A 26,130-nucleotide genomic window follows, 5' to 3' on the forward strand; every position below is an offset into this window, starting at 1 on the left:
TACATATATAAAAGAAACATGTGCCTATCTACCAACTTTGTTTTCATTGCAGAACAGAAAGAATCTAAAATGAAAAGGGATGTGGCATCTTGTCCCCAGCACCCGTTTCTTGAGTGATGAACCCTGAGCCCTGGAGCGAGGTGGGGGGCTGGGAGTCCTGGCGCTCGTGGCTGGGAGCAGACCCTGGGAGCAATTGTCACGGGGACTTGCAGGGAGACCTTGACCAGGCTAAGAAATCGCTGTCCTTGGGCCCGGAGAGGAGGGTGAGCCGCTGACGGTCTGTGTGATTCATCACGGCTTCCTGTACAGCCCCTTGGAGCATCCGTGATTGCAGTTGGCGATCATGGGACACAGCTTCCAAACATGCTCTAAGTAACTCAGAGTTGCCTTCTGGACCTGGCTTATCGTGAGGGGCTTGGAGGTGTTTCCTTTAAAACAGTCCCAGGAAAGCCAGCCATACATTCACTGGATACCTGATCTCCACGGGAAATAATCATCACAAGAAAGCGAAGGACAAGGGACTTTCCTGGCGGTGCAGTGGATAAGAATCCTCCTGCCAACGCAGGGGACGTGGGTGCCACCCCTGGCCCGGGAGGATCCCACACGCCACGGGCCAAGGAAGCCTGTGGCCCACCCCTACCGCGCCATGCACTAGAGCCCGTAAGCTGCAGCTACTGAAGTCCTTGCACCCTAGAGTCTGTGCTCAACAGCAAGAGATGCCACCGAAATGAGAAGCCCACACACAGCAAGGACGAGCAGCCCCCGCTCGCCACCAGAGAAAGCCTGTGCGAAGCAATGAAGACCCATTGCAAGCAAAAATAAACAAATGTAAAAAGAAAAAGAAAAGGAATAAAGTGACTGATGACGCTGACCATCTCTGTGCCTGGCATTCCGCCGGCCATCTCCCCTGCACGACATCTAACTCCATCAGGTACAGTAAATAAGGCTTCCCATTTTAAAGGTGATAAGACTAAGGCTCACAAAGAGTAAGGTTGGTTATGATTCCCACCACTGTGGAATAACCCAGATTCATACTCAAGGGGGCCTGATTCCAGAACTCACTGCCCACCTGAACCAGTGGCAGAGGGGAAGGCCGGATGCGGCCTGGGGAGGTGAGCTGGGTCTCTGCAGGTGGCTGAACAGCGGGTCTTGGGTGGGGAAAAGAAGGAATCACCCAGCAGGTACCAGGTAGAGACAAGACTCGAGCCCTGGGCCTTGGACGAGCACAAAGGGTGCCAGCTGGCGTCCCTCCAGCCCATCTCTGATACCCTCTTAACAATCTGCTCACACTTCCAGGGACCCGCATGGCTTCCCACCTCCAGGGGACTTGTTCTCCTGCCAGAGTGAGACACTGAATAGCTGCCTGTATTCAACCTGACATCCACAGATATTTAAGAGTCTAATTCGATCGTTACATCTTTTCTGTAGACACAAAGGAACTGCAGGCTTCCGGCACCTCGGGGCTCCCTCTCACATTTACCGTCCTTGTTTAGGCGTGCTGGGGATGGATACACACGAAACAGGGCCGTTTAACTAAAGATGCTGTATAATGGTGCTACTTCGGTGCTTGACAACATAGGAAACCTTGGTGGATCCTAATACCAGCCAAGAGATGCCGGCCACTGGGGCTTGGGTGGGGGTCCAACTTGCTCATGAATACGGCAGCTGAACAGATGGTCAATGGCTCCAGCAGCCAAGGGGCTATCAACTGAGTTCGGAAAAGCCAAATTCCCGTCAGTGCCAGGCTTAGGAGATGCTCCATTAAGGAGATTCACGTTGTTCCAAGAGTTAAGGATATAAACCCAACAGCCAGCCCACGTCCCCCCGCCCCCTTTTCACTGGAAGGCTTGTCATGTAGGTGATGGTATAAGCTCTGAAATTTTCTGTGTGCCTCAGGTGGCTGGCTCGCAGAAATGCACCTTTGCAGGCCAGGTGAGATTTGTGGGACGGGCGAGACGCGACATGGAAACCCATTCCCTAACCTTTCACCAGGCCTGAAATTTACTGTGAATGGAACTCCTAAAAGTCCATGTTGGCCTCTGATTTAACTACTAAATCGGGTTCCCTGAGAACACCTCTATTATAATAAATACATCACTGTGACAACATATGCTGATTGCACGACCTTAGAGACTACCGTGGACAACCTACACGTGAGGAATGTACCGAAGGTGGCTGTCCTTGGATCCACACCACTGGGGCTTTAGGACTGGGCTGAGGCACTGGGAGAACATTAAACATCTCACCAGCAGGCTGCTGTTGTGGCCGGCTCCCATCGTGGTGGACGACAGCGGTAACAGAGTACCAGGACCCTAATTTCACACAGGTGACAAAACTGAAATCTGTGCTCACTTGGGACGTGGGTGGTGTCTCCAGCTTATGGAATTTAAGGGGGAAATTATCTGTAAATATACAGAAATGAGTATGCTTTTCTGAAAGACAAAATACTACTCAGTCATAAGAAAGATGAAATAATGCCATTTGCAGCAACATGAATGGACCTAGAGATGATCATACCAAGTCAGACAAAGACAAATACCATATGATATCACTGATACGTGGAATCTAATTTTTTTTAATTATACAAATGAACTTATTTACAAAACAGAAACAGAGTTGCAGATGTTGACAAATAAACTTATGCTTACCAAAGAGGAAATGTGGGGGGAGGGGCGGGATGAGTTGGGAGCTGGAGATGAACACACACGCACCACGATGCGTGTGCTCAGTCGCCGAGTCGTGTCCGAGTCTTTGTGACCCCGTGGACTGTAGCTCACCAGGCTCCTCTGTCCGTGGGAGTCTCCAGGCAAGAATACTGGAGTGGGTTGCTGTTCCCTTCTCCAGGGGATCTTCCCAGCCCAGGGACCGAACCTGGGTCTCCTGCATTCTCTACCACTGAGCCGCCTGGGAACAACCAGCAAGGACCTACCGTACAGTGCAGGAACTTGAGTCAATGTTCTGTGATAACCTTATGAGAAAAGTGTCTGAAAAACAATAAGCAGATGTGTATGTATGACTGAGTCATCTTCTGTACACCTGAAACACACAACATTGTGGACCAGCTAAAAGCCAATAAAATTCAAAAAATAAAGAGCACTACGAAGATATACATACCTTTTCATCTCCAAGCTATGCCTTAAATAAACCAAAGAAACACTGTGGTCACTGTATGTAGTGATACATTAAGAGGGGGGAAAAAAGATCATTTTTATACAACTCAGCCAAACGTTTTTTCTTTTTTTTTCCCTAAAAAAACCTTCATTCATTTTTCCTGTTTCTTTTCTTTCTCATCCCTCTTCCCTCAGACAGCCCGGATCACTCAATTCCCCTGACCGTCCAGCCATTGACCGGACCTGTGAGATGGGGACAGAGTGTGCCTGTCAGGTCTCCCTATGGGTTAAATAAGATGATGGGTGTGCCCACCTTGTACACTGTGGACCTTCAACATATAAAATGATCGTGTTAACGGCAACAACAAACTTATTTTTACTGAGGTCAGAAGTGGCCACACACACATAACAAAAGGACCAGCTGGAGAGGAGAGGAAAAGAAAGTGGGAGGGGTAGGGGCAAATCAAGGTCGTGTGTTGATAGACAGGGGAAGAGCTGGGTGAAAAAAATGAACAGTGCAAACTCAGCCTAGCAAATAAGCCAAGGCCACCCAAAGGAGAATAAACAGGGGCCTTCTAGTCAAAGCTTGTTCTAGCAGGGGAGTCAGCTACCATCAGGGCCGTTGGGCAGAGGCTCAAAGGCAGACATGGAAGAGGGCACATTTTCTAATAAGAAAAGGGAAGGCTTCAGTGTGTTCTGATTGAAGGCTGTCCTCCTGGGGAGGCTGGGGGCGGGCCAGCTAGGAGAGTGACATCCTCAGGGCTTGGTTTGGGAGCATATTTGGCTTTCTCTAGCTGGTCCTGGGTTGGAAGTAAGGAGAAAAATTAGTGACGCTGGGTGTTACTGACCAAGTCCTGACCATTTCTGGCTGATGGCTGCGGAGGCTACGGGTCAGAGATCTATGATCAGATACGGCCTGGCCATTGTCCATTTGTATATTCAGTCTCTCATTAGCAAGACCATTTAGTGACCCGTAACCGTTTACCCCAAAGCTGTCCACGAAAAAGACTGTGACGAAAACTCTTCCCCCAAGCAGCCTGTGCAGGGGGGCTGGCTGGCTGGACCACCCACAGTGCCTCCCAACCACAAGGGCACTGAATTCTCAGAAAGCTCCCCACAGCCTAGGAACAGGCTGCCCATCGCCCTGGGCCTTTGCATAGGGGTACGTGTGAATTTGAGAGGAAAATGGTGCTCTGGCGTCCTACAGAAATAGCCATTTTTCATACCACTCTTGGGAGGTGGTAATTTATTCAGTCATCTTTCAATGTAATTCCTGTCTGACTGATTTTCTCTCTGCCTTCATCTTCTCCAAGGTGCCACACACCTGTCCTGAGTGAATAAGAGTAAGTGTGGTGTACAGATAGGAGGGTTCAAGAAGCCGAATGAATAATGGAACAGACTTGTGCTAACGCAAATGAAAAGGAAAAGCTCACTGTTCATATGAAATTTCTGCCAAAGTGATTGCTAATGTTGCTCTTTAGACAAATAGCAGTTAAAAAAAAAAAAAATCTCTAGGTCTTTATAGAGTTGGGAGAGTAAAATGGTTGGGATTTCCCCAAAGCTGGAAAAACTTGGTTTCATGTCACCAGCCTCAGCCAATACATGTGTGGTCTGTGTTCTAGAACTTTCTGTTTTGGATCTAGGGTTTAAACCCTGGATCTGTCACTTAGCAGAGAGGTGATCCAGAGGTTAATTTGGGATTATTTTGAGGCAGAAGGGAGGTGATATTCTAAGGGCTGATGTGGGGACTAGAGCTTAGTGAGCACAGAGGAAATGTAGCTATGATTTTTTAAATGGGGAGGAATAGGCCTGCTCTTGGAGAATGGAAGCAGGGAAGGTTTAACGCAACGGAAATTAGGCTGAAAAAAGCAGGCTGAGATCCGTCTCCTTCCCTAACAGATCCAAAGGTGCTCTGCAAAGTATCTGATTACATGCTGAAAAGGGACCACTATTCTATAATCCTGTGATTTGTGTAATGATGTATATGTGCAGAAAGACATCTGGGGGTCTTCCTAACCCAGGGATCGAACCCAAGTCTCTTTTGTCTCTGGCATTGGCAGGCGGGCTCTGTACCACTGAGCCACCAGGGAAGTCCATAAATGTGGAGAAAGACAGAAGAGATCAGAGTAACTAGCTGGTCCCCAAGGTGGGAAGAAAGGTGAGCCAGACTGTGAAGTGAGCTCTTCCACATGGTCTGCATGTGCCTGGCCGGCATTCATCTGCCCTTCCCATCAGTTCAGTTCAGTTCAGTTGCTCAGTTGTGTCCGACTCTTTGAGACCCCATGAATCACAGCACACCAGGCCTCCCTGTCCACCACAAACTCCCGGAGTTTACTCAAACACATGTCCATCGATTCGGTGATGCCATCCAGCCATCTCATCCTTTGTCATCCCCTTCTCCTCCTGCCCCCAATCCCTCCCAGTATCAGGGTCTTTTCCAATGAGTCAACTCTTCGCATGAAGTGGCCAAAGTATTGGAGTTTCAGCTTCAGCATCAGTCCTTCCAATGAACACCCAGAACTGATCTCCTTTAGGATGGACTGGGTTGAATCTCCTTGCAGTCCAAGGGACTCTCGAGAGTCTTCTCCAACACCATAGTTCAAAAGCATCAATTTTTCGGCGCTCAGCTTTCTTCACAGTCCAACTCTCACATCCATACATGACCACTGGAAAAACCATAGCCTTGACCAGATGGACCTTTGTTGGCAAAGTAATGTCTCTGCTTTTTAATATGCTGTCTAGGTTGGTCATAATTTTCCTTCCAAGGAGTAAGCATCTTTTAATTTCATGGCTGCAATCACCATCTACAGTGATTTCAGAGCCCCCCAAAATAAAGTCTGACACTGTTTCCACTGTCTCCCCATCTATTTCCCATGAAGTGATGAGACCAGATGCCATGATCTTAGTTTTCTGAATGTTGAGCTTTAAGCCAACTTTTTCACTCTCCTCTTTCACTCCACATTCAAGGTCAGGAGGGGCGGCCGTGAGAAGATAGCCCTCGTCCAAGGTAAGGAGCAGCGGCTGCGCTTTGCTGGAGCAGCCGTGAGGAGATACCCCACGTCCGAGGTAAGAGAAACCCAAGTAAGACGGTAGGTGTTGCAAGAGGGCATCAGAGCGCAGACACACTAAAACCATAGTCACAGAAAACTGGCCAATCTGATCACAGGACCACAGTCTTGTCTAACTCAATGAAACTAAGCCATGCCGTGTGGGGCCACCCAAGATGGTCGGGTCGTGGTGGAGAGGTCTGACAGAATATGGTCCACTGGAGAAGGGAATGGAAAACCACTTCAGAATTCTTGCCTTGAGAACCCCATGAACAGTAGGAAAAGGAACTTCCCATAAAGCGCCCTAATTCCTGAGGGAAACAGTTGTATCCTCGGTCCCAATCCGTGTGTTTTGGCATCTCGTGGTGGCAGATGGCCTACACTGTACAAACATTCCTGCAGACTGAACCAAGAATCCCAACCTCCTTCCCCCAGCCAACAAGATCAATGCCAGTCAACTGGTCAGCTCCAGGTTTTGACAAAAGGTGCATGTGGCTTTACCATCATCAAGGAAAGATGCTTCTAAATCTATAGAGGGAAAAACTGAGTCCCAAAGGGGAAGAAAAAAACTCTTCATGACATCTTCTGAATACCCAGGGCCAGCAGAGGCTGAACCCATGATAGTCCTGGAATTCTCACTTACATAAGGTAATAAGTACTTTTTTCCTCCTCTATAGCCAGGGAAGCATACACAAACCAAGTAAATCAGAAAGGGAGATGGGAGACAGAGGAGGAGTGTTTTTGTTTTTTTTTTTTTTTTTTACAAAGTATCAAGATATCAAGTGAACTGGAGGTTACTCATTATGGCAAATGTCTCATGCTGGGAAGAAAATATTTTTTTTGGTGCAGGTGCAGGGGATGTCCCCCATTACCACTTCAGCTGCTGAGTGAGCAAAGAGGAATATGAATAAACTCCGTGGCCACAAGAAGTCCAGGGCTTCCTTTTAAATCAGTTACTAGATGGTGAGGAACCAGTATATCATAGTGAGACGATCATATATAATGGGACCTTTATTAGGAGCCAGGGTATAAAAACTGTACGTGAAACAGCCTCCTAAGCAGATTCGGTGCGTGGCTGATTAACCTTGTCTCCCAAGGGGGGCCGGCTGGCTCCGGGCAGTGGTGACGACACTGGGAAGTCATCCCGCCGCCAGGTCACAGGCCTACAGCGGGTCACATCCAAAGGGGCCTAACTGCTTCTTCAGGACACAAGGGGGCACACGGCTGCCTCGTGGGCTTGAAGACGCGAGGACCGGGTGCGGGTCCCCTGAACTGGCTGTGTGGTGTCCACGCTGCTCACAAATCCTGTGGCAGCTACAGGTTGCCTCTGTGGTCTGGCTTTGTTGTTGGATAAATATGACAAAGCTTGGCACACAGCAAGTACTTGATAAGTGGTAACTGTTTTCTAAGAGTACATGTTTCCAGTTTAGTTCTTAGGCATGAAGAGGGTGGGGAGAGACTCAGTACAGTTGGATCTTGGGTCTGGTCAGCTGTCCAGAGACAGCTTTTCTGTCATTTCAGGCCAACAGAAGAGACCCGTATCTTGGGTTACGGAGCCTGGGTCACTGGGGGCAGCGGTCACTGCAGAGCCATCATTTATTGAGCGCTTACACTGGGCCAGGCACAGTTTTAAGTATTTCACTTCTGTGAACTTAACTTAATCCTTGCAGAATCCCCATGCAGTAGATACTAGTAATGGGGTTAATATTAGAAGCAAGAACCCCAGGGTTTCACATCTATTAAGAGCATTGAGAGTCCCCTGGACAGAAAGGAGATCAAACCAGTCAATTCTAAAGAAAATCAACCCTGAATATTCACTGGAAGGACTGAGGCTGAAGAACCAATCCTTTGGCCACTTGATGCGAAGAGCCGACTCACTGGAAAAACCCTGATGCTGGGAAACACTGAAGGCAGAAGAGAAGGTGGTGGCAGAGGATGAGATGATTGGATGGCATCACCGACTCGATGAACATGAATGTGATCAAACTCCTGGAGATAACGAAGGACAGAGGAGCCTGGCATGCTACAGTCCACAGGGTTGCAAAGAGTCAGACACGACTCAGCGACTGAACACAACAGCTAAGGCCAAGATGAGGGATGTAACTTGAACCCCAACAGTGGGATTCCAGAATTTGTTAATGTGTCCCGACCCTAAAAGGCAGGGCAGGGTTAGAAGAGTGATGCTTTTCCTGCACCTGTGACCAATGTGGCTGGTGCCCACAAGTTTCCACTGATGAGTCCTGACGAGTATCCCGAGCAAAAGGCACAGTGGTTTTAAGTGGGAAGTGGGCTTGGGCCTGCAGTTATCTGAGCTGGCAGGAGCCCACGGCAAGAACGTGGCGTGCCCATGAATCTCATCCATCTGGCGGGTCCTGGAGGTGGGGAGATCACAGAAACAAACGAGGTGAGAAGGGATGGCCTGGATGGGGATGAACTTGACCTGGGGCACACAGACGGTGCTCCGTAGACTTCACGGATTCCCACCGAGGCTGGAATGGAAGCAGGGAGCCCAGAGAGGAAAGATCTCGGAGCAGAAAAAAAAAAAAAAAAGTCAACATGGAGACAGAAAGAGAAGTTGGAGACTGAAGCCCTGGGTTCAAATCCCACCTCTGAGTTCTCCCCTCTCCCCTGCACCCCCTCCCTACTGCCCTCTCCACATCGCGCCCTTATCCTTGAAAGAGGAGTGAATCCTGACAACAAGGGATGAGGGAGAGGAAATATTCACAAATACCCCTTGATGAGGAATTCCAATTCGGTATATACAAAAGGGCCATATATTTAAATATTTTGCTGTTGCTGTTAAATGGAAAGAAATTGTAAATTATTGGGGAGGGGGAGGTGGGGCAAGAGGACTCCTACCCAGGGATGTCACACCCAATTTAATACAGCACTTAAGTGTTCACCCTCCAGCAGAATTGGTGGTATTTCTTCTTTCCTCCTCGGCACCTTCCAAGGACCCAAGGCTCTTGATGAAAAGGGAGGAATAATCCTTTCTTTGGTGTCTGCAATCAAGATCTATTTGGTAGCCCACTCCTCTAACACCGCCCGTGCGGAGAAATAATTTCGGCTCCCCGTTAATTTGAGTATTGAACTGAAATTCTGCAGCTGCTTTCTGCCAAGCCTGAAAGCAGAAATTAATTTCAATGACCCAGGCGAGTGGAGGGGAGCGCTGTCAGGTAATTAGTCTTCGTCTTCTGCTACTCAGGGTCTATCAGGGTGCTAATCCATACATAAACCCAGGCATTCCCCGAGTCACTCGCAATCTGCAGGGCCATTTAACTGCCTCTTGGTTGGGTTCGCCAGAGCCGGGGCATCGCAGGCACATGGATGAAGGCTCCCTTTCGTGTTGACCCTTCCGTCTACCTATTTGGGGTCTGCAGAATTAATGCAGCTGATTTACATGTTCTTTTCCTGTTTGATCGCGGTGTCTGCCATTGATTAAGTGGAGCTTGGGGTGGGAAGGGGAGTGGGGGGAGGGGCCCCCTCCTGCAGCGTCTGACTTGCCAGTTTATTAATGAACGAGGCACCAATATTGATAGTCCTGACACTACAAGTGCAGCAATTAGAGGGCATGTCCTTCCAGGATTCTAATTAAAAAGGAGCCTTTTCCTGCCCGGGATGGTTCCTATTGTCATATATGCACTGGGTTCTGGCTTGGGTTGGGGGTTACTGTGCCTTTGCCTTTAGGAATATCTCCAGTGGGGAGGGGGCAGAATAAACACAGGTTCAAAAAGCTTTGTTCCTAATGACGGTCATTGTGAAATCCACGGAAAAGAATGGTACTTGGAGAAGGTACCTCTTTACAAAGGCAGCCTGCCTCCCTCCAGTCCTCCCAGACACTTCCCTGGGCCTCTGGTTTTTCATGCTTTGAACCCTGAAGGACTGGGAGTGGGTGGGTAGGTGGGGGTGTGGGATGCAAACAAATACAACAGCAGCTCTGATAATTTTCTGAGCTACTGAAGCACCTTGTATCCACTACATTGTTCACCCTTCAAGCAGTTCTGTGGCATGGGTTTCGGGGGCTCCATTTAACGGAGGAGAAAACTAATGCCTCGATCAGAGACGGTCAGTGGCTGGTGGTTCCTCCTGATCCAAACTCCTCCTTCACTCCCCTCCAGGCACTGAGCACCCCCCAGACTACGGGGCCAGGCAGGCGGCATGGACGGCGACACCGATGAACTGGGAGCCCTTCCCCCTCTGAAAGGGCAGCCCGGCTCAGGCCAGAGCCTCCGGCCGGTTCTGCAGACCAGGCCAGCCCAAAGAGGCAGCCTTTGGTGGCAGCTGATATTATAAGAGGACTCAAACATCTGGAATTTTAGGTGTTGAACGCTGTCAACTCATCACTGAAGCTCCTTGTAAGATCTGCAACTTCAGACACTCTACCTGCTTCCTTAGGATTCTTAAGATCCATTTTTGTTTCCTCAATATATATTTTTAAAATTCTGAACCCAGTTCTACCATGTCACTCTCCTGCCTGTGTGGTCACACAACAGAAATGGCCCCAGAACAAAGCTGAATTTAAGAAGAAACACCAACTCCATTCATCAGTACCATTTTTCTAGATTCCATATGTATGCGTTAACATATAGCATTTGTTTTTCTCTTTCTGACTGACTCTACCTGATATAACAGGTTCTAGGTTCATCCACCTCTCTTGAACCCACTCAGAGACCCAGAGGGACGAGATGTGGGGATGGGAGGCAGGCTCAAGAGGGAGATGATACATGTACAGTTATGGCTGATTTGTGTTGTTGTATGGCAGAAACAAAGTATTGTAAGGCAACTTTCTTCCAATTAAAAAAATTAATTAAAATAAAAATATATTAAAAAAAAAAAAAAGGAAACAGACTGTGGGCCCCAAATGCCTTCCTCCTGGGCCCTCTTCAGCTGACATCAGAAACCCTCTTTACTTTTCATCTACCTGGAATACACAGAGCAACCAGGCCCGCACACTTGGAGCTGGGGAGGGTGTGCTCCCTCAAGCCCACCTCTCCTGCTCAGTCATCCTGGACCACCCTCCTTTACGCCCAGGTCAGTAAGGAACAGACTATGTGGCCTCAGATCTTTATATTTTTTCCTCTCCTGTGCATCAGTTTTCTCATCTGCAAAATGGGAGACTAATTCTGACCTCACAGGTACCTTGGGAGGTTCCTATGAGGAAAAAAAAAAAAAAGGCATGAGAATGTTTGAACACAGTGCCTATCTCCGCGCAAGCAGGCCCACCATGCCTGACCACCTGCACAAGCAACTTTGCCCAACTTGAGGTCCAAGGTGGTCAAACTAATGATACATACACAGGCTTGTGAACCAAGTCTCCTCCCCTGGTGTTAAGAGAACAGTGATGACCAAGAACTGGACAGAAAGCCAGTCTTGCAGCCTCAGTTCTCCTAGCTCTCGGATGGTCTTTATATACCTCCCTCACAGGACTGCTGGAAGATTATGTCCTCAAAGCAGGCCTGACACTTAGCAGGCCGGATGCTTAGCAGGCCTGCAGAAAAGCAAGCTCCACCACCAGCTCCCAGACCTATTAATATTCTTGCTCTGGATTCATAACACTCAGGTTTTATCCTTCAAGTTTCTTTATTCAGGCTTAGGACTAAATCTCGAAAATGACAACAACAACAACAAAGCCCAAAACAAACAAACAAAACACCTGAATCTTCCAGGAGCGACAACTATGATATCTCCCCATAATTTCTCATTTTACTGTGGATTCCTAGAAATGACAACATCTGAGAGAGAGAGAGAGAGAGAGGTGGACTTGACAAATAGAAGAGCTCTAACGCGCTAATGTATTTTATTGGAATCAGAAGTGCTCTGTCTTCCCTCTGACCCCCCTCCTGTCCCCTCCAGCCTGCTGCTGGAGGCACCAAGGAGAAGTCAGAGGCATTAGTCTGGTGTCAAATAGCACTGCCATCCACATTCTAGGAGAGTCAATTGCAATTAACAAGGCCATTCAGAAAAGGCAGGTACAGACCAGACAAAGGGAGCAACAGCCAGATCTTATCAGAATCCAAGGCCAGCAGGCTGGGCCTTTCAGAGGCTGTTTGAACTGGGTTAAAAACAAAAAAAAAAAGTGATGGAGGAAGAAGAGGGCAGGGAGAGGCAAGCTGGAACAGGATGAAAGGGAAGGGTGGGGAGGGAGAAGAAGCAGGCTCTGAGCAGAGGTCTACAAGCAGAAGGGCTGACTCCTGAGCCCAGCCCCTGGGGTCAGATCTTGACTCTGCCCCTGGCTACTGAGGACACGAAACCACTCACCCCTCCAAACCCTGGCTGGCTGATCCGTAAAACAGGCAGAGTGACAGCATCTCCCTGTTTGGCTGAACTGACAGAGCAAACATTGTCTGCAAAGTGCTGAGGGCGGTGTGTGGCGCCGGGCAGTCATCCCAAGAGAAGAGCTTGGCTCGGAGTGGGAGAGGAGGCCTGGCCAGCCAGGAGAGAAGCAGCAAGCACGCGCAGGCAGCCACGCTGAGAGCGACTCCCTGTCCACTCCCACCCATCGCCCCCTGTGGCACCCCCACCCACGAGCTGCTCACACTTCTTTTCAGAAGGGGGCCTGGGCACCGACCATGTGCTTATTAGCTCTGCACCATTCACCATGGGACACCCAGAAAATAACCTCTCTAGGCCCCTCTTCTTTGTTTTTTGGTTCTGAGAATGATGTCAGGGACTATAAGGAAGTGCGATGTGGTAGACAGAGGGTGACAGAGGATGAGACGGTTGGATGGTATCACCGATTCAATGGACATGAACTTTGGCAAACTCCGGGAGATGGTGAGGGACAGGGAAGCCTGCTGTGCTGCAGGCCATATAGTTGCGAAGAGTCGGACATGACTTGGCAACTGAACAACAACAAATGTGGTAGAAAGTTCCAGTGAGACTGGTCTTCAAAGGCCAGGCGGTCCACGGATGAGTCCCACGACCACAGACCAGCCACTTGGCCTGTTTAAAGCCCCATCTGTAACGCGGGGGCGGGAATACCTATCATTACAGGATTATCACGAAAGAGGGGTGAGGGCAGTTTAATGTATACTATCAAGTTTTTTTTGCTGTTGTCATCCCAGGGTCCCTGGTGTGCTCTAGATGGACAGGTGCTAGACTGCACGCACACTCACATGTCTCCAATGGGCACATGGCCTTACCTAAAATTGGGTACCGGAGGGGAACAAGCCCAACCCCACCAGCCTCTCCAGCCAGATAGGGAGTTCTCCCCAGCACACAGATCCTCACTCTGGTCTTATGAATTCTTTCAATGATGGAGCGCATGCTGGCACCATGAAGAAGTTACCTGTAGAAGCAGCTGAATTAAGTGAAGGCTGAATACTTTCTAGACCCTCACTGGGAATTAATGCATGGCTCCAGGGAAGGTGGGGAGCTCTTCCTTCTCTCTGCACTTTCCCAGCTAAGCTGCCTACTTTTGTTTGCACACCCTGGCAATCGAGCCTTCATCTGTCAGGTCCTGTCAGGTCCTGGTAGAGTCCTAGAAACTTGAAGCTAAAAAAAATCCATCAATTTAGATTTTTTAAAGTTTCTATGGAATCAGAAAAAAGGGGGTCATAAGGAGTAAGCAAAGGGGCTGAGAACAGTGAAAGAAGACAAGAGTCACTTGATTTTCTATCAGGAAAAAAATAATAACACGCAGCAAAATTTCATTAAGTCGGTGTTGGTCTAGTCCAAACAGCTTATCATCTGGAGCAACTATTCCCCAATCAACTGGATGCCTCTCTTGTAATCTCCTGAATGCTGAATGTCTGATAATGAAATATATGAATGTATCAGAGAAGCCAGACTTGATTTATTCGAAGGTGTGGGGTATCCTGCAGTGATGTCTCTAAGTGTCCAGAGGAGCAAACAGTGCATAGTAGGTAGTCAATAACCCTTAGCTTTCTTTCCTTGCATTTTGTATTATCAAAGCTTTAATCTGATTTATAACATGTTCAGTCCTTATCAATAATAACGTGTTTCCATTTTAATATACTACCTTTTATTAAACTGAAGTCACAAACTTAATAGCAAGGGCCCGTCCAAGGCACTTTAATCACTACTGGAGCGCTGATGTCTCTCCTAGGAGAACAGGGGCAAAGCTCAGTTGCAACGACGGGGAACGTCCATCCACCTCTGCGCTGGCAGAATGAGTTACGGGATTGTATTATCAACGCAATTAGGCCGGGCTCCCTCTGCACGTCCACGACAGACCTCTCGGCTCTGTACAATAAAAGGTACTTTCCTCTGTGACCTGGATTCCAAAGTATGCTTTCCCCTAAGGAGGCCACCATTGATGCTTGCATTGAAAGGCTGACCTCTGGGTTCTGTGTGTATCTGTCACTCACAGATTTTCCCAGCACAGACACGGACCCCTGGTCAAGGGCAAATGGAAACCATATACTAGTCCTTTCGGGGTGACAATGATGTTAATGACATTGATGATAGTGTTGCTGATGACAGACGTTGATGATGTTGACCTTTAATAATGATGATGCTGTGAACGATGTCGATGGTGCTAAGTACTGAGCACTTAATGGGTACTGAGCCTTGAGGCTTCCCTGGTGGCTCAGCGGTAAAGAATCTGCCTGCAGTGCAGGAGCTACAGGAGACACAGGTTCGATCCCTGGGTCAGCAAGATCCCTGGAGAAGGGCATAGCAACCCACTCCAGTATTCTTGCCTGGAGAATCCCACGGACAGAGGAGCCTGGCGGGCTACAGTTGATGGGGTTGCAGAGAGTCAGACACGACTGAATCAAGTTAGCACACATGCATGATTCTTGAGGAAGGTTGCCCATTTTATAGATGAAGAAACTGGGGCTTAGAGAAGATTAGTGACTTGCTCAAGGCCCAGAGAAAATACCTGGCCAATCCATGATACGAACCCAGGTATGTGGCTTCTGATTCTGTGGGTCATACCATGCTAGGCCCATGCCTTTGTCTGCTCAGCTGTTGTAAGAAAATACCAGAGGCTGGGAGATTTAAGGAACAGATGTTGATTTCTGACAGTTCTGGAGGATGGGAAGTCCCAGATCAAGGTCCTGGGACCTTGACCTTGATTGAGATGGGATCTCACCTGTGGTGAGAGTTCTCGTCTAGGCTTGCAGGGGCCAACCCAGGCTGTGTCCTCAGAGGGCCCTTCCTCAGGGCACACAGCAGGAAACAGATCTCTGCCTTCCTCATCTTATCCAGGCATTGATCCTAGCATGACCTCATCTAAACCTAACCCCCTCCTCCAAAGGCCACCATGCTGGGGACTGGGGCTTCAACCCAGGAATCTGGGAGGACACACTCAGTCCCTAACAACCCATTTCAAACAACTGTCTCCCTTCTTGTTGGTCAGGAGCTACACATCAGAAACCCTCCCCATCCTCCCAAAGGAGATGTCTCAGAGGTCCCTTCACCAGTATTAAGTCAGAGTGGCCAAGATCTAAGTCCACCTGCCACCCTCACTCACGCCTCCTGGGTGATGGGCTGAGAGACCCATTCACAGGCTAAATACTAAGGCGTGGAATGAGAGGGCTTTACACCACCAACTCCGGCCCGGAGCCAGGCCCCAGCACACCCCGAGTCAGACAACACTCGCCCGCAAACACCCCGGGGAAAGAGCATGGTTTCAGCACCAGACATACTTAGACTTGAAGTCTGATGCCGCCGGGGAATGGCGGGGAACCAGGTTCTGCAGGCCCGCCTTCAGGATCCTGTGAAGATGCCCCAGTGCAGTCAGGGCACTGGGCCTGGCACGCAGTGGGAGCTTTACAAACACTAGCTTTCTCCCAGGCTCTTTCCTGCTCTGAGCCCTTTCTCCTCCTCCTTATTCACAAATGCACCACCGACCCCAATTCCCTCCCCGCTCAACACACACATTCCAGCCCAGAACTGAACTCGACCCCACTGGCCCTGGGCCTTGCTCCTGGTGGATGACGTTCACAGGCAGGATGCCTTCTCACCAGTTCTAAGGCCCTGAAGCTTTAATGCTCCCACCAGCTCTTCGATTCAAAGATCTTCGGGGCAGAAGTGAGTGAGAGAGAGAGACAATGTAACTGCAGTCAAGTATATAAAAGCGGGGCACGCTGTCCCAAAACTTGGGTGTGTCCACATGTGTCTGTAACAGAACACTTGGTCTATGGTGAGCCGGCTCTCAGCGCGCAGCCATTTATGGCACTCCTGTCTCCTGGGCACGAGGACTGTACAGTAAAGCTCCCAAAGACTCTAAGAGTGAATCTCTAATTGTAGAGATGCTCTTCAAAATTAAAAAAAAAAAAAAAAAGGTCTGAAGTCTAGAAGAATACGGCAGGATCCCCAACCCAAGTCTGGGCGGGGAGCACTGCAGGTAACATGGAACACAGGGACAGTCCCCATGGGGGGCGGTCCATCGTCTCGGGGGTGGGGGGCATATGCCATTTTGGCCCCCCCAGAGGGTCAGACTACTGCTAAAAGGACAAACCTTCCCTTTGGTCAGTGATGCTGGAACTAATCTCAGCAATGAGAAACCTGAAAAAAACTAAAACAAACAAACAAAACTCCACAGGACAGCCCCTCCCCGGCTCTCCGAGCTGACCCATGGGCGAGTGGAGAGTGACACGGGGCCCAAGCCCTCCTGATGCTCCTGGGGGCGAGGTCCAGGTGGCAGCACGCACCCCGCGAGCTGCCAAGCTCCCTTTATGAATCGCACATCGAGCAGAGAAGGAAAAGAGACCCGCCAGCTCCACTCTGCACTTCACAGCAGAGCATAAAAGCGCGCGGGAGGCAGCAGAAGCTGCTTTCGTGAGAAGTGGCCTCGCAGTGATCTGTTTATGGAAAGCAGGGGACCTTTGTAGTGGCATCGCTTGAGCCAGAGGCCTGTCTGCGTGCCTGTCGGAACACCACACAGTGAAAGGTTGGGCGCGGACGTCGCGGCATGTGCTCCGGAGAACACAGCAAGGCCCTCACCAAAGTCCTGGGCTCCTGGTTCTGTTTTGAAGGCGGGCGACATGCAGAGTCACTGGCTAGCAGTTAGCGAGGGCGGGGACTGGCCCACGGGAGGCATGGAAGCTCTCTCCACCTCAGTGTCTTCACTGTAAAATGAGGATAACAAATGCTGGATCTCGCCTCCACACGGCCCCTTCTTTCCCTTCCACTCTGCAGGGGTTGGGGAGGGGCGGGGGTTATTAGGCCAAAAATACAGCCAAGTGAGTAAGTGGGGATCTTCGTTCATCTGAGCAGCTGTAACAAAAGAGCACAGGCTGGGTGGTTTACAAACAACAGGAATGCCTTTCTCACCGTTTAGGAGGCTGGAAGTCAGAGTGCGAGACGCAAAGATGGCCAGATACTAACGAGGCCTACAGCTGGCACCTTCCCACTGTGCCCCCTCACGACAGAAGGGGCTGGGAGTTCTCTGGAACCTTTATTAAAAGGCCACCAACCCCATTTGAGAGAGTGCCACCCCATGAAGCAAGCACCTCTCAAAGGCCCCATCTCCTAGTACCATCATCTTTGGAGATTGGGATTTCAAAACATGAACCGGAGGGGTAACATTCCTTCTGACCACAGCAGCAGTAAAAGAAAGGGTCTTTCAGGGCGTATGCTGGGGGCATGATAGAGCTTACATCAACACCTCCCTTACTTCTTCCTCCTCTGGTATACTCCCACCAAAAACCAGAAGACAGACAACCACAACACAAACCCCATCTGCAGCATCAACTATGGAAGAATCCAAAGGAAAGGCTCAAGGCTAGAGGCAGCCAACCAGCCCAGTGATGACCACTAACACTCAGAGCACGCTCACCTACCACGCGCCAAGTACTCCGCCAAGGGCTTTACGGAACGATATCATTTATTCCTCACTTCTCTCCAAAAAGTCCTATTCCTTCCAAATAGAAGACATAGCTATTAACCCTAGTAAGAAGATACAGAGAAGAAAATACAGCTTGGAAAGATAAAGTAACTGTGCGAGTTGCTGAAAGTAAAGATCTAGTTGAGCCCTTAACGAAACAGCAAAGGTTTATTAGCTAAAGCAGGAGAGGAGAACTACTCCAGGCAGTCAATAGCCTGTGCAAAGGCCCTGCAGCAGGTTGCAAGCGTGTTGGGGTGTGTGTGGGCCGGGCAGAGTGGGATGAGAGTGAGCTGCAGAGATCGGCAGGGTCCTTGCAGGGTCAGTTGAGGATTACAGATTCCATCCCAAAGCAAACGGGCAGCCAGTGAGGGGATTAAGCAGGAGAGAGATGAATAGGGTGGTGGGGAGACTGGATTTCTATTCCAGAGCAATGACATTAGCTTCTGCCTGAGAAAGGGGTTTCAAGAGAAACAAGAGGGAACATGCCAGCTAGAAACCTGACTGACAGCATGATGCTAATCTTAATGTCACTAACGCTCAGACTCAAAATTGAGCCTAGGCAGTTACCAAGCTACTTACTGCAGGGAGGCCAAACCCCACCGGTGTTTCCTGAACCCCATCCCTTGTACATAAAAAAAAAAGTACCCAAGTGAAAAAGTCTTCCTCTCCTTAGAGAATCTTTTAAATGCTGTAAGAATTCCAAAAGGAAAAGTCCAACATGGAAAAGCAAGCACTGGTGCCCTTTGAAAAGTTTTAATTTTGGTTTAACTTTGCTAAATCTACTTACATTCACATTCTGAAATATGTATGCACGATAAAACACTACAGTTACGGTCTATTGGGTTAAAAATCCACTTTTTGGAATGGGTTCAAGGAATACTTATACAAAAGACCTCAGAATGGAAAGTAATTCTGCAGATAAAATAGAATGGGAACATCCCTAAATATGCGCCTTGTAAGATAAATGCTCAGCAAGGAGGGGGTCTGGAAGCATCACTAACAGGGTTGAAAACAGCCAGCCTCTTAATCCCTCATGGAACTTGCTGGAAGGGAAGGGCCTGGCTAGCACTCAGCAGCAATATTCGTGTTTTTCCAAGGGTCTCTCCACTCCCTTTCACAATTCAGCTGAAACCAAGAAATTAACCCCCAATTTAAGACAGTGAAATTCCATTCTAGCAAGCTACCCACAAAGCGTGGGGTGACCGCGGGGTTTATTTTGCAAAGTTGCAGACAAAGACAGCACTAAAAAAAAAAAAAAGAAAGAAAAGAAAGCCTGGAATAAATCCACCAACAAGCATTGCTGTGCTGCTTCTGTGTAATTATCCTTGCATGGGGAAGCATACAAAAGAGCAAGAGAATACGGATCTCATCCTTAAGGAGGTGCCAGCTCTGTTAGGAGGGTGCCTCTTGGCCCCAAGGGTGTGTCAGAATCACCTTGGGAGCTGGACAAACGTACAGATTGCCGGCACCCATCCTGGTACCCAACTCCTGGACTAAGTGTCCACGGCAGTCCTGGGAATCTTCATTTTAAACAGGCAGAAGGGCTTCTGGTGGGGGCAGGGCTTCAGGGCCAGGAGCTGAAGAGGACCAGGGGAAGAGACCCTGGTGCTCACCCCGCCTCGCCGTCTGCCCAGAGAGACCCCTCAGGTGGCCGCTGAGCATCCCGCCCCTCGCCTTGACCTCTCTGATGAAGGGCACTGGTCCTTGCATGAATTTCATTCTGCTGCAGGAAGAGCCTTCACAAAGCTGGTGTGTCCTGTCCCAGCCACCCTTGAAGGGAGCCCACAGGGCCCTCGGGATCCCGCTCCTGTGGTGAGGAAGGGTGCCACGGAGGGGCACGGAGCACAGAGCCCAGAGCTGTGATCCTGGGGACCCCGGTCTAAGGATGGGGCTGCAGAAGAACCCATAACACCGAGCCATCAGAGGCTCCATCAGCGGCAGTGCTCAGGAGTGGGACCCAGGACTTCTTAGACCACTCGGGACCTGTGACGTGTGACTGGCAACAAATCAGAATGGGTGCTGTGTGTGTGGCGGGAGCTCTCCTAGAATGGCAGCAAGAATGCTTTCTCCCAAAACAGGCTCTTGTTCCAGCAACAGGGGTGGAACTCTGGGCTGGGGCAGGCCACCAAGTGGGCTTTGCGTGGGGCTGTGATGTTCTCAACTTTTAGATTCAGGGGTGGAAATGGCTCAGCGCACAAGCCCAGAGATGGGCGCCGTCCTCCACCACCACACCGGCATTCACAAGGGAGTTCACGTGCTCCCGCACCTTTGGCCAAAGGAGCTGAAGACAGAATTGCACACGGAGTAATAGTTTCTCGCGCGCCATTGTGTCTTTCTGCAATAAATAATTTCCAGTCAGGGTGCTGGAGGATTTCAAATGATAGACATAGTATGTTCATGAAAGACAACTTTAAGAGAAATCTTTCTGCACTAAAAGTGAGGGCTCCCCCCGCCCGCTTCTTGGCATCCCGGCCTGCCATAGAAATGAGTGATTTTCTGAATTTCTGCCAAGTTAGATGGTTCAGCATGCTATTAGATTAAGTCTGTTTATACAGAAACAGCCAAAAATAGGAAACACACAGAAGCTATTAAAGATATTGTCCTGTGAGGGAAAGATTTGAATGGTTTTTCTTACTGCAAGTGGGAAATAAGATACGCGTCAGTATTAATGTGATAAAGAAGTTAATGCCTTCTAAAGCAAACCATTGGTTTCTTCATCTTGTTTCAGAGGTGACAATAAAAGGAACATACAGACAATTATTTCGGGTTGGGTGAGCATGGGAGGAAGCAAAGACTCTGCATGGCCCGATCGGGTCTGACACTGAGAAATACATCGCTTTTAGGGGGAGAAAAATGCTGGGGCATCCAGGGAGTTTTTAAAGGGAAAGATGATTCTGGGACAAGGGGTGGGGGGGGGAAGTGGTGGTGGTGGGGAGGGGGGAATTCAATAAATACATAAATAAAACAAGGATCCAGATATTCACAAGTGAAATTCCAATTTCACTTCTGCCCTTGAGTTGCTCCATAAATGAATGGAAATCATATGACCTCTTGGGTCAATGCGATTCAAGACAGAGGCCTTAGATTGAGTTCTGCCTGAGAGGGGCCGCCGATCCTCCTTTCCTCGTCTATGAAGTGAGCGCAGTGACTCCCTGCCTGAGAGGGGCCGCCGATCCTCCTCTCCTTGTCCATGAAGTGAGCACTGTGACCTACACTTTTGCAGTCACCTCGCTTCTGCTCAGTGAGCCCGGAGGGGACTCCTCCTGGCCACATGCTGGTCCCATGAGCTGCTCCTGACCATGTTCTGGGATGGACAACACTTGGCTCTAAGTGCAAGTGTGTCTATAATTCTCACACAGAATTTGGCACTGTAATCTTCCTCTTAGCACAGAGCTGGAAATCATGAACAAGTAGGACTCTCTTACACAATATGCTTTTGCTCTGGGGCTGTCGTCGTCTTGGCTGCCGTCTGGGGCCTGGTAAGGAACTTGGAACTTGCTGCGCAGCAGAATGCCAAAGACAGGTGAAGTCTCTGCTACCCTGAATGCATTCCTCTTCCACTGCTGTGTAACAAATTCCCACAAATTCATCGGCTGAAAACAACATACGTTTTGTATCACACAGTTCCAATAGGTCAGCACTGTGGGTGTGGCTTGTTGAGCTGGGTTCACAACTTCAGGGTCTCACTAGGCTGAAATTTAGGGATCAGTTGGCCTGTGAATCTCATCAGAGACTTTGCTGGGGAAGTTCAACCATCTCAGCCTGTTGGCAGAATTCATTTCCTTGAGGCTTTAGGACTGATGTCTGCATTTTCTTGCCAGTTACTTCGGGCCACTTTCAGATCCTAGAAGTCACCTACCTCTCATCACATGGCAGCTTATGTCTTTAAAACCATCAATGGAGAGTTTCTCTGACTTGAGTCTTTTAACTCATTATTGACCTGGGGATTTTTGCATAAACTAACACTTGTGGCCGGCGATTTTTATTTTGGGTGGCCAAAAATTAATTCTGATATTTCACAAACACTTTGCGGGTTATTATATCCAATAGTCACACCAGACACAACTGTGAAGTCTTCTAATTTTTGTGAAATGTTGCCTTCCATCCACTCTTCTGTAGAAGCAAAGGAGCATTCTCTAGCACGGTGAGTTTCATTTTCACTTTCTGTATCAGAACCAATCACTGAAGTGTTTCTGTCTTTTGATGGTCTGATATTCACAATGTCTGAATCAGAACTACATTCTGAAGAACTATCCTCCTCTGACACTCCAACAGACATGTCGCTAGGACAATCAGAGCAAGCGTCTGCATAAAATTCCCGAAAAATTCTTCTTCATTCAAAATTTCATGATGCGCCATTTTTGAAGCTTTTACATTTATAATATACACAAGGTTGGAACAAAAACCTCACAGAGCAAAATATGAATAATGACAACCTTAGGTTGTATAATGAACCCTTGATCAATTTTAAGCTCTAACAACTTTTCATGGTGATGTTAACTGTATCATTCTCTAAAAATGTATTGATACATCTCCAGTCAATAATGTGTTAGCAACTTTAACCCTAACTCAGGCCCACATCTCCCTGATATGTCGACTTAAAATCAACTCATCTGGAACCTTAATTATATCATCAAAGTCTCTTCACTTTGCCATGTAGTGAAGACTAATCAAGGAAGCGACATTCCTTAATCATTTCTACTTCCCACTGGTTAAAAGCAAATCACAGGTTCTCAATCACACCGTGGCAAGGACATAGGAGATGGGGACTCACTGGGCCCACCTTTGAACCCACCTTCCAATGACAGCAAGAAAAGAGTTCACTTCTGAAGAAAAAGGGAAGAACTAGTTCATTTATGAGCCTGACTTAGAATCTTGGTGCAGGGCGAGGGGCGAGAGGAGAGAAAAAAGATAGAACACCATCTTCCTTCCAAGTAATCTTGTTCTTCTAAGAACTAACTGCTGCCCAGGTAATATGAAATGAAAATACAGGTGCCCTTAAAATGTTCAGTTAAACATCAGCAACAGATATCTGGACAGTGGAAACCCTCCTTCAGTTGGAGCAACAGTGAACTTGGACCTCCAGGAGCACAAAGCATCTAGAAAAAGCCAAGGCAGACCCAAGGGCAGACCCACGTCAACTTGTCCACGAGACCGAACACCACAAGGTTTGGATGACAGGTCAGATGCCACTTGCCAGCCAATAAAGAGTCAAGTCTGAGGCCGCTGGACCAGAGAAAAGTAGAAAATGTGTGTGACAGCAGAGGAAACAGCTGAAAGAAGAAAAGCACAGGGACGCCAACCGGGAGGGAGAAGCCAGTCAAGGAGAGGCGTGAAGGGGATGAGGATGAGGGGGGGACAGAGCAGAGGGAGACAGGGAAGCACCCTTCACACGAGGAGCAGGGGCTGGGCGGTGGGCCAACGTAGCCATCAGTTAACTGGGAAGTTCGGTTAAACAGAACGCTGCGCCAGTTAAAGCAAAATCCCACTGAGCTTGGCAGTCCTATTCTGGCCATTAACTTTGATGTTCTTTCGGAGCCCTGGCACTTTTACAGGTGTGAGGTAAAACCATCTGGTTTCTGTGCTCTCCCCTGCCTATTAAAACCCACCATCTTCGAAGATAAAGGATTGTGGGCCAAGATGGGGGATGGGAGGAGAGGCAGGAGGGACGGGCTTATGGACCACATGCTTCATCTTCACCAGAAGGAGCCTGTGAACAACCTGTAAGTGGGATTATTTTATTTTCAAACTGAGATTGAAAAAAAAAAATCTGGTGAGATGCTTTAATATAAACACAGAAACACAACCTGGGCCAAGAAATTGCTCAAAAAACAAAACTCCAACTCAATATAATCCTGTGCAGAGTGACCCACGACGTGACAAATGAAAGAAGAAATAAACTGAGGAGGAAACCCAGATCCAAAAATATGTCCTTACAGTCCTGATGTTTATAAATCTGACACACTTGCAAGGAGAGCTCACTAAAGATTATTTCTATGCAAATATGCATTTTGCCAACCCAAGTGTGTGCAAAAAAAAGCCCTAAGTATATTTCTTGAAATCAATTCTCGTGCAGTCAAAGTGCCCCAGGAAGCAGGGAGAACATGGATAAATATTGAAACGTTGGGCCAAGCACAGACTTGACGAAGGACAACCACCCCGCATGCAGGTGGCCGGGGACGAGACTGTTCCCCACTGTCCAGTGGCTAGTGTCCAGTCTGGCTAGGATGTGTGGCCAAGGGGTCTCCGCATGGTACTCTGGCAGGGTATGCACGCATGGGAGCATCTGCACCATGCTTCTGTAACCTCCTTACTTAGTCCACACTCCCAGAAATGGCAGAAATGCCAATGTTCAAATAAAAGCACAAATCTAAAACTTATGAGAAGGACTTTATAACCAGCATCGCATGAGAGAGCCCCAAACTCAGAACATGATCCCTATTTCTGAATTTGTCAGTGTGTTCCTTTTCAGCAAAACTAGGGTGGAAACTATTTACAACACTCAGCCCAGAGGCAGGGATTATTAAACACGTTTAGCCTGATTAGGCTAAGCATTACAAGAGCTATGGAATAGAAAAAGCTAAGAAGGCCGCTAATTTGTGTCCGACTCTTCTCTGACCCCATGGACTGTAGCCCACCAGTCTCTGCTTCCATGGGATTCTCCAGGCAACAGTACTGGAGTGGGCTGCCATTTCCTTCTCCAGGGGATCTTCCTGACCCAGGGAGTGAACTCGAGTCTCCTGCATTGGCAGGCAGATTCTTTCCGGCTGAGCCACCACGGAAGCCCAAGAATGCATTTAGGAGACAAATATGGCAGTATATCTGAGGTGTACATCATGTGCTTCAAGGCAGAGCCTGCTTTCGGGACCCCAACCCTGCCAGGACTAAGGTGGAGGGGGACCCTTCATCCGGCATGCACTCCATCCTCTCTGGCCCGAGGACCCACTTGATTCCCTCAAGTCGGGATGTCTGCACTGACAGGAACCCCGCCAGCTCCCAGGGCACAGCTTGAGGGATGACGTGGAAGGAAGCCCAGCAGGACACACGGACGTCACTAGGGTGGTTCCACGCTGGTCCCAAGGGCCTGCCACCTGCGTCCCAGCCAGGGTACAGGGTGCCGGCCCCAGGCTGGAAGGCAGCAATCTAGATCCCAAAGAAACAGTGTGTTAAAGATGACAACCGTGATTTTACTAACCGCAAAACAAGCACACACGTCAAGAAACCCGCTCTCCCGCTCCATTCCTGCTGCCTTCTATGTCCGCCCACAGCGACGAAGCTGGAAAAAGGCTCTGTGAGACCCAATGGGTTCTGAACACAGCACGCTCAACAACCATTTGGTAGTGAAAGCTGCTGCGAGCAGACTCAAGTCACTATTCTTACTGTGGACATCTTTTCATTTTGGTGCAGAGGAAGGTATGGGTTTAATTACAAGTTGCTGCCCCCAGGGCCACCGAGCCAGATAGTAACTATTTTGCACCCTGTGAGCATGTGGTCTCTGACCACTCAGCTGCGCCACTGTAGCTGAAAGCAGTCATGGGCTTTCGAAACAAATGGGCATAGCTGTGTACCAGTAAAACTTTATTTACAAAAACCACCCTCAGACCAAATTCGGACCTTGGCTCTAAGTCTGCCACCCTGAGTGGGATACAAAATATGCAGTGTATCACCTTTCTGAATTTTGAACAATTTGCAAACACAACTGACCCCAAGGGTTTTCTACAGGGGAGTTGGAAGCTGGTAGTTCCAATTCTGGAAAACATTTGCCTCTAAAAATTCTTTCAAGGACCTGGTACTTTCCTCCAGGCACCACTTCGCTGGTCATTGTGAGCAATTTTTTCCTTTTTTTAGTTTCCTGCTGTCACGCTCACACGGCAACAATACTGATGATTTCAACTTTAATCTGGAACTCATGGGTACTGAACTGCTGGAGCGCATCTACCATGAGTCCAATTCCCAGGACGACTTGCTGCAGTAAACGTACGCTGGTTCTTCTGGACCCCATCTGTGTTTCCTGTATCACTGCTCGCGGTTATCTGCTGCCCTTCCCGTTCAAGCCCGCTGACCTCTGTCTTAGACATGTGACTCTGTTGGCCACTGGAGTGAGAGAAGCCACGCTACGCCCCTTCTGAGACAGAAACTTGAAGAACCACTGTGCGGTTCGACCACCGTTCTTTCT

The 26,130-nt window shown here is 48.8% G+C and overlaps 1 protein-coding gene across 6 annotated transcripts in view; it reads right to left on the reverse strand.

Annotated features, from left to right (window-relative positions):
* The window catches only part of WWOX (WW domain containing oxidoreductase), an 886,111-nt gene that overhangs the window by 453,412 nt on the left and 406,569 nt on the right, over positions 1-26,130 (reverse strand). The window contains exon 9 of one of the 6 annotated variants that reach the window (XM_043436497.1): positions 2,640-2,984. The exons of the other annotated variants lie outside the window; for them this stretch is intronic. Within the exon in view, the coding sequence (XP_043292432.1) occupies positions 2,970-2,984 (15 nt within the window). The 3' untranslated portion in view covers positions 2,640-2,969. Of the gene's footprint in view, positions 1-2,639; positions 2,985-26,130 lie in introns of those variants that run through there. 6 annotated transcript variants of the gene reach the window in all.

The sequence above is a fragment of the Cervus canadensis genome, chromosome 18 (assembly GCF_019320065.1).
Source record: "Cervus canadensis isolate Bull #8, Minnesota chromosome 18, ASM1932006v1, whole genome shotgun sequence".
NCBI classification, from domain to species: domain Eukaryota; kingdom Metazoa; phylum Chordata; class Mammalia; order Artiodactyla; family Cervidae; genus Cervus; species Cervus canadensis.